Genomic DNA, 9183 nt, shown 5'->3' with positions numbered 1-9183 from the left:
TTTCCCTGGATTACATTTTCTACACCTCGGCTGATGTTTTGAGAGGGTATTAATCATTCTCTGGAGTCAGCATTGGCTCCTGGTGTGAGTCAAGGCATCCATTAAAACGTATACAGCCCTGCAAGGTCTGCTTGTGAACAGACTTACCCAGCCACAAATAGGTGGTCATTAAAGCAGGCACAATAGACCACTGAGACCTAAAAATGCCAAAAGTCAAGACGAGCTACAAGGCCAATCAGAAAACAAACCCCTCAAATGTCAGAGAACCAAACAGGCCTTGTAGTATTGTAAAATCACTCACACAACCGAAATGCAACCATATACTACCGAAAAAAATCAACCATGCCCAGGCAGATCCAAACTCTTCATACATTTATGAATAGCCAAAAAGAAAGCAGCGACAAACAGAAAAATAAATCTGTGCTGCACCACCAGCAATTTGTCTCCAACACCACAGAGAGTAATCCTAGTCTCAGTTGGTGATTGTTTCACAGCACTAAGTATCTTGTGCTTTCAAAGGCCTGCAATCACAAAACCACAGTCATATGTTTGGGATGCCCAGAAACTGCTTTGACCTCTGCCTCATTAGAGGGGTGATGACATTCCAAAGCTAGCAGAGCTAAATAAAGTCACTGCCACAGACTGTGGTATAAATGTGCATAGTGCCATTGTGGAGATGAAACAGATCCTGCGTCAACAATTTAGCTCTTTTTCAGAATCCACAAACATCCCCCAAACAAAAAAAAAAGGCTATGTCAGACACAAAGCGAAATAAGATGTGACTGCCAGAGCCACAAACCCATCAATCGAACACCAATTAAAAATAATGCCACCCAACCAGGGTGAACATCAAGATTATTTAGAACCTCAAGCAGAAGTGCTGTTCTGCCAGAGACCCAGAGGAAAGCATTAACCCTGCCTCCCAACTCTAATATAGCATTATTTTCTGAACAATACATTGACACTCACCTTAGGCATCTCGAAATATGCTGCAAGGGATCCGTCAATAGATGCCTGTAGAGGGCAGACTCTGGAACAGGCTACCCCAAGGAGTAGCTCATGCGCCACTGGTAGCTCTCCAATTACCTGTAAGTAGCTCTTCTGTGTGCATCCAAGCCTACTAAACTAGAACCTTTTGTGTGGTTAAATTAATGACAAAACTGTGCTTTCCAAGACAAAAAACTTTCCCTTTTTCGAACTCATAAGCCAATATTAGGAGACAATTGTCTGACTTTCGAAAATATATTTAAAGCTGATTTTGAGTGATAAACGTGTGGAGAGACAGATTACTAATGTTCTTACTTTTGTGCCAGGGGCACTGCACATGTGGCTGGCATGTATTACTGACGTAGAAGAACTCCAAGCTGACATTGCCTTTTTTGCATTACTTCTGGCAACCCTTCTCAATGCACCGAGGTGATGATGGCTGGTAGCCTTGCATAAGGTGACCACTAATGTAATCTTGTCTATGTGGTTACCATTACAACACGAATAATGTTAGTAGCTCGTGGTGAATTTTGTTGAACATAAGTAGCTCTTTCTTTCTTCACAAAAGGTTGGAGAAACCCTGCTCTGGAACAACCAAAAACTGAAAACAAAAAATACAGCATAAAATAAAATATCAGAGCTGACAATACAGTTAGGAAAGATTTATACTCGGTAAGCATCAGATACCATCTCAACAACACTCTGGTCATTCTGAAGACCCATTCACTGAAAACATAGCCCAGAAGAACCCCTAATGGAAAACACTGTTGCCTAAAATACCATTAGCAAAATATTAGAAGAAAAGTCTAAAAAATGTCTTACTGTGTCCATAAGTGAATGACAGTAGATGGAGACTGAGAGAGGCAGAGGGAAAGAGAAATTCTTTATCCTACTGATGACCTACTGTGGGAGGCTGGACCTCACCTGAATTGAATAACTTTCAACTTGAGTGGCTGCGGTCCCCGTAACTTGGACAAGGTATAGCTAAAGGTTAGTGCCACCTGGCCACTAGTAACTGGGTACACAGCCTTTTGCTTTGACCCCTGCTTGGGAAGGCTAGCCCTCCTAGCCCACCCATACAATTCCCGCTCTCTTTTATCACTGAGCCCTTCCCACTACTTCCCTAGAGCTAGAGAGAGAAAGTGTGTGTGTTTGTGTGTGTTTGGGTGTGTGTGGGTGTTTAATTGAATTCAGATAGGAGTCGATTATTTAAAACCATTTGGCTTGGCAGCAGTTGGCAAGCGTCACGGGATTGCTTCAGCAGTTTTTGGCAGCAGCTTTGTAAAGTGACCTTACTTGATTCGTGTTTTCTCTTCACCCGCAGTGCTACTCTCACTCGTGTTTGGTGCATGCACTCAAGAAGCAATGCATATCTTTCTAGAATGTCTGTTTCTTTTTTTCATAGCAATATACTCTTTTTTGGAGTCTTTTGTTAAACTTTTTCTTCCAGCGAAGAGGAAATCTGTCCATGGCGAGATTGTCCTGATCACCGGAGCGGGCCATGGGATTGGCCAGCTCACCGCCCTCGAGTTTGCCAGACTTAACAGCACCCTGGTCCTGTGGGACATCAGTAAGGTAAGATACCGAGCGTGGCTTGCCCATAATACGCATTTATATTCCTTATTGAGGGAAGGCCGTCTATATTTTGGAAGAAAGTCATGCTGCGCGTCTGCCCTTTCCAAGCGTTCTATTGCCCAAACGAGCGGCGCCCTCGAACAGATGAAAAACAGCTGCCAGGGTTCAAACTTGTGGCATATAGGTCACCACATACTTCAGAGTCGAGCCCTTAGCCCACTGAGCTACCTTGCTGGCGTAATATATTTAGATGGTGCTGACTCACGTTTGGACGCAGCAGAGTGAGGGACAGATTTACAAGCCCCCTGCGCCACTTTTGCGTCATTTTTAACATGGGAAAAGTGACGCTAAAGTGGCGCAGGGGGCTTGTAAATCTGCCCCTGAGTCTCTAAAAGAATCTACAACTCCACAGACACCTTAAGAAAGTGGAATGGAGGCGTTTGCCCAGAGGTAAGTGTAATTGTATTTTTAGTGCTTACTTAACAGGATGATGTTGTTGACGGCATGTCCGGTGGCTTTACTGGGTGCCTGCACGTCTGCAGTTTCAGACTACGCACAATGCCAGTCTCTTGCTTTGTTCCAGAAAAACACGTGCCTTTACCATGCCACATAAGACCAGATAATTCAGCATTTACTGTCTGTATGCTTGTGGGACACTGTCCTCCAGTGAGGCCATTGTTTTGTGGCCACCATTGCACATTATTAAACCCCACTGGCAGCATGTTCTCCACCATAGTAATGTTCCAATGAATACAAAGCTGCCATCGCACTCTCTGCTACATTTTTACGCACATTTAAAACAGATCCTCCTTCTCTCAGTATGACCTGTGCGGTAGCCAAATACTTGGGCAGCGCCTGGTTGATACGTACTCAGCTGCTAAAACACAACAAGAGTTAGTGATTCAAGGGTCCCAAATCCGTATTATTGCGCCCATTATATGACATGTGTTTTTATTGTATATACTGTATACATTTTTTTAATGACTTTTTAGATAAATTATTATTGTCATCAGTTGTATGTAATGATGGTTTTCTTTGATTGCTAAATCACGTTAGTACATGCTTTTATGATATTTTTATATCGAATAAAGTACATACAACAATAACAACATTTGGCACTTCCTACCCAAGTCTGAGGTTGTGTGTTTTCGACCAACTCCACATCAGACCTAGCTGCAGGCGCAAAATAGCCAGCAATCGTACATGGGAAGTGAAAATCGCACCAGGCAAATGGCGGAGATGTTGCTGATTGCTTAGTGCCAATATCGGCCCAGCCCCAGATCTTTCTTCATACAACACACCACTCCACCAATAACCGACACAACACAAGTTGATGGAGAAAGTTGTTGCAGTTTTATTAGCATATACATTATGCGCATGTTTTGAAAATTGAATGACTAATAACCACCACACCCAAGTAGTTTTTCCCCTTAGGTCTGTGAGTCATGATTTTAATTTTTCTTTTTTCCAGGTTTTCTCTGGTGGTGACAGGCAGTAATAAAAGACTTCAGGCCATATCTAATCAGAACATATACCCTGAATGGGGCGGGCAGCCTGATGCCTTGACTTCGACCACCAGCACTCCATCAGGCATCGGGTTCAACTTTCCATCAACAGAGCCGACCGTGGCACCTGTGATGAGAAGTTGACAGCCTGCATGAGACTAAATGGAGCTGGCAGACCGGGAGCTTGAAAGACATGGTACTCCATCATGTTTGAGGGAAGGTGGACCCTGTCCGCCAAACTCTAAACCAGGCCATATGTCTCTATCACTTACACTTCACTCTTTTCTCCTTCACCACATCACATATGTCCTAACCTGAACACGCTCACCTACCCCAAGATGCACCCAAGCTAATTCCCCACTATCCAAACCCACACATCAACTATTTCTATACTGAGCCCAAAATAAAACTGCAAATGCACCTCTATAATGGTCCACATCATCATTTAAATTACACTGCTAGGGCCAACACACAGCTCTGATAATGCGCCAAAACACTGACCTCAGTGTTCTCTATTATTCCATTTTGAAACCCACAAAACTCTGCCTGTACTCTTTCCATCCAAAACAGCTGACCTCTGACTGGCACTGTTCACTCTCCTACCCTGGAATGCTTACACACCATCACTCTCTGAGACCTCATCCATGTCCTGCTGGTTTTGACCTCCATGAATGGACTGTACCCCATTGGCACAGTATCCACTAGAGATGAGCCTGCTGTATTGATGGCCTGCCCATACTCTACTCTCCTAGAGACCCTTTTGCCTGGAAATAGCCCCAATGCCAGTGCCCACCCCATGCAGGTCACTCTACTCACCCATGCCCATAGCCAGTATGACCTCATCAAGGTTGCAGCCTGAGCAATGTTATGCTCCATGGCACTCCTGCCCTTTTGTACTCTCATAACATTGGCGCTAGTGGAACATTTGGTCCATGAAGATGTTTAGCTTGAGTGCTGGACCTGTGCACGCGAAGACTGTATCTAGGGAGAACGAGATAAATATTGAGGTTGCCATGATGTCTGCTCCAACGGAGCGGTTCACACGGTGAAATGGCACCTTCTAGGATGATCGCAGGTTGACCCCCAGAATTTGCTTCAATACAAAAATTGCAGATTTACATCATGAAACACAGAAAGAAATGCACACCTCTGAGTCACTGTGTCAAACAACAATATTGCAGAACAGCCCCCTTTCTATCATATGAACAGGATGGAGCAGGGGGTAAACTCTTGTGACTGGCATGTCTTTGAAGTCTGTCATGGCCGGCACAGTCCTATGCGTCTAGCCGCGACAATGAAAAGCTTGAGAAATACAGTAATCGTAGCCAGAGGCGGCCAGCAACTCTGTGGTGTCTGGTTATATATCAGTTGTCAACCTTGATGGAGGATGTGTCTGCAAGCAGAAGAGAAGGCTTTGTCAGTGTTATGGTCACCATATCCCACATTTGACTAACCTAGCTCGCGCAAAGAGAGCTAGGTATAAGATGAATGTTGGATACAGTGCTTTCAGGATGCACTTATTGTTGTAGTGACACACAGATACATACATATGAATGGCATAGATATTCACCTGCAATGTCCCCTCCATGAAGTACCTGTGTAAGTGATGAAACTCGCATACCCCATTCTCCTATCAATAAATCTCATGATTTACAACCTCAAGTGCGCATCTGCCTCAAGTGCTTAGTCTGTTAGTCGATGTCAACCCCTGTGGTCCCCCCAATTTGTTCGCTTGTGAGACTGGAAGACACAACTCCTTCCCATTGCATTGTGCCACCGGGCATCTATGGAGAAGTGGCAGGTTTGGCTCTTGAGGTGTGCCTATGTATGATTGTGTTGTGCTTGAGCAGGAATCATTTGCAGATGGTGCCCCTGTGATTGTTTGAAGGGTGTTCTCCTTGTTGTCCGAGTGGTATAGCAGCCTCCCAAAATATCCGAAAAAGTTTTAGCATCGACATTTGAGTCTAAGCATTCCCATGAGTGTCTTACGTCACAGATTAATTTTACTATAACCATATGCATGTATGCATTTTTTGTATACATTTAAACATATGTATAGCCCAAACCTACCTAGGAAACAGAAAAGCATTGAGTTCCTTTTTTATCCATGGTGCAACCCCTAGGCTAGAGTAGCCTGGAGGCTCTTTACCAATTGCAGGTGAGGTTTTTAATATTTTGCATGTTCACAGATGTGTGTATATTTTATTGGGGAAACAGCCGTTACAACGCAACTATTACAACGCACACCGTTACAACGCACACCATTACAACGCAGGTTCCTTTACAACACATGCCTTTACAACGCATGATATTACATAGCAGATGCTATTACAACGCATGCCATTACAACGTAAGTATAGGTAAGTATATCATTTTATTTAACCTTTTTTTTTAATTTCAAAAATATTAAAAATAAATAAAATAAATAATTTAAAGTAATTTTATATATATAGTTTGGGTTTTGGGGTATAGGGATATTTTTAGGGTTCAGGGTTGGGTTTGGGATATGGGGTACATGGGTATTTTTAGGGTTCAGGGTTGGGTTTGGGTTTTGGGGTACAGGGGTATTTTTAGGGTTCAGGGTTGGGTTTGCGTTATGGGGTACAGGGGTATATTTAGGGTTCGGGTTTGGGTTTGGGTTTTGGGGTACAGGGGTATTTTTAGGGTTCAGGGCTGGGTTTGGGTTTTGGGGTACAGGGGTATTTTTAGGGTTCAGGGCTGGGTTTGGGTTATGGGGTACAGGGGTATTTTTAGGGTTCAGGGCTGGGTTTGGGTTTAGGGGTACAGGGGTATTTTTAGGGTTCAGGGTTGGGTTTGGGTTTTGGGGTACAGAGGTATTTTTAGGGTTCAGGGTTGGGTTTGGGTTTTGGGGTACAGGGGTATTTTTAGGGTTCTGGGTTGGGTTTGGGTTTTGGGTTACAGGGGTATTTTTAGGTTTCAGGGTTGGGTTTGGGTTTTGGGGTACAGGGGTATTTTTAGGTTTCAGGGCTAGGTTTGGGTTATGGGGTACAGGGGTATTTTTAGGGTTCAGGGTTTGGGTTTGGGTTTTGGGGTACAGGGGTATTTTTAGTGTTCAGGGTTGGGTTTGGGTTTTGGGGTACAGGGGTATTTTTAGGGTTCAGGGCTGGGTTTGGGTTTTGGGGTACAGGGGTATTTTTAGGGTTCAGGGTTGGGTTTGGGTTTTGGGGTACAGGGGTATTTTTAGGTTTCAGGGTTGGGTTTTGGGGTACAGGGTTATTTTTAGGGTTCAGGGTTGGGTTTGGGTTTTGGGGTACAGGGGTATTTTTAGGGTTATTAAATAATTATTTAAAAATAATTTAATGTATTAAATTATTATTATTTATTTTTTTTAGTTAAGATTTTTTTTAAAAAATACCTAAACTATTTGTAAAAATATATATATGTCCAAAATAACTATTTAAAAATAATATAATTAATTAAATAATTTAATTTTAATTAAATACATTTTTAACAAAAATAATATAATTACCTATACTTACGTTGTAATGGCATGCGTTGTAATAGCATCTGCTATGTAATGTCATGCGTTGTAAAGGCATTCGTTGTAAATGTATCTGCGTTGTAAAAATTGCGTTGTAACGGTGTGCGTTGTAAAAGTTTGCGATGTAACGTCACACATTCATTTTATTGCGTTGTCCAAACGAATCATTTTAATTGTCATTTACCAACACGCGGGAATTCCTATTTTCGCTTGCAACAACCTTAATGCAGCCTAATGCTGCGTGCACTGTACATTCTGTGCTCATTTTGTATTCCTGTTTTCATAATTACACCCAAGAAAACAGCGCCGCAATGAGGACTTTCGGGACACAGAGGCGTAGCCGCCATTTTGCAATGACATGGGGCCCAAAAGTGGGAGAGGCCCGCCCTGTCCTACGCCAGATGTTGTTATATAAGAGCCTGCCTGTTTTGATATTTTTAGACACAGTACACGCCAGGGGCTTGGCTGTGTTCACGTTTCTGGGGAAGGGGTATAGAGGGAGTAAAGGGTAAGGGAGCAATAAAGAGAGAGTTAAGAGATGAAAGAAAAGGAGAGGGTGAAATACAGAGAGGAATAGAAGTGAGGTAGTGAGAAAAGTATATGAAAGATAAAGAAAGTAGTTAGTTACAGAGTGGCAGAAGGAAAAGCAATGTATAAAAAGGTCAGAAAAAGAGAGGAGTGGGGCAATAGAGAAAGATAGAGAGACTTGTGAATGGTAGAATGAAAGATGAGGTGTAAAGGCGGGAGAGGAGAAATAATAAGAGATGAGGCAGAGAAAGAGAGATGAGGTTGATACAGTAATATACAGGTTGCGGCACACAGTGGTGAAGTGAGGTAAAGAGACATATACGGTGACAGAAAAATGTAAGGTAGAGTGGGTGAAATTAAATATAGAAGCTACTGAGAAATGGGAGGCAGAAAGAGATAAAGTTACAATCTACAGAGTAAAAGAGGCAGTGGAGAAAAAGTGGTAGCGGTAGAGAAAGAAAGGCTGTAGAGGATCAAGGTAGAGAGAGAGGTGAGGCAAAGGGAACAGAGCTAGAAAGACAGATGGACGGGTGGAGTAGTAAACGAATGCTGAGGAAAACTGAGGGCCCGAATCACAGAACTAACTTGAGACCAAATCCTAAACTTACTACTTTTGGTATTCACAGAAGTTAGGATTTGTCTTAAGGCAAACTTAAGACAGACTTAAGTGAGGATTTTGTTCTCAGTCTGTCTTAAGACAAACTTAAGACAAAATCCTAACTTCTGTGAATACCAAAAGTAGTAAGTTTAGGATTTTGTCTTAAGTTAGTTCTGTGAATCGGGCCCAGAGAGACTAGTCTCTTAAAGGTAGAGATAAGAGGGGAAGTGAGGAGGTAGTAAGAGAGATGTGAAGTAAAGAGGACAATGAAATGAGGTCAAGAGAAGGTGAGGCAGAGAACAGTGAGGTAGTGATGGGTGAGAGTGAAGTAAAGGGCAGTGTGGTAGAGAGAGATTGAGCATGAAATTGAGAGGTGAGGTAACGGGAAAGATGGTGTTGGGAGAGAGGTGACGCAGATGAATAAGATATGACATGGAAGAGCAATGAGATGTAGTAAGTGAGCAGGGTAATGAGAGAGAGTAGGGATA

The 9183-nt window shown here is 42.8% G+C and overlaps 1 protein-coding gene across 1 annotated transcript in view; it reads left to right on the top strand.

Moving 5' to 3' along the window:
- The first annotated feature begins 2238 nt into the window (after positions 1 to 2238).
- The window catches only part of LOC147727987 (estradiol 17-beta-dehydrogenase 11-like), a 287990-nt gene continuing 281045 nt past the window's right edge, over positions 2239 to 9183 (top strand). Inside the window, exon 1 of the mRNA XM_086961899.1 lies at positions 2239 to 2562. Coding sequence (XP_086818025.1) covers positions 2353 to 2562 — 210 coding nt within the window. The 5' untranslated portion in view covers positions 2239 to 2352. The remainder of the gene's footprint in view (positions 2563 to 9183) is intronic.

Source organism: Lissotriton vulgaris, chromosome 3_1 (genome assembly GCF_964263255.1).
Source record: "Lissotriton vulgaris chromosome 3_1, aLisVul1.2, whole genome shotgun sequence".
NCBI lineage: Eukaryota > Metazoa > Chordata > Amphibia > Caudata > Salamandridae > Lissotriton > Lissotriton vulgaris.
This window is presented reverse-complemented; position numbering and strand designations above follow the sequence as displayed.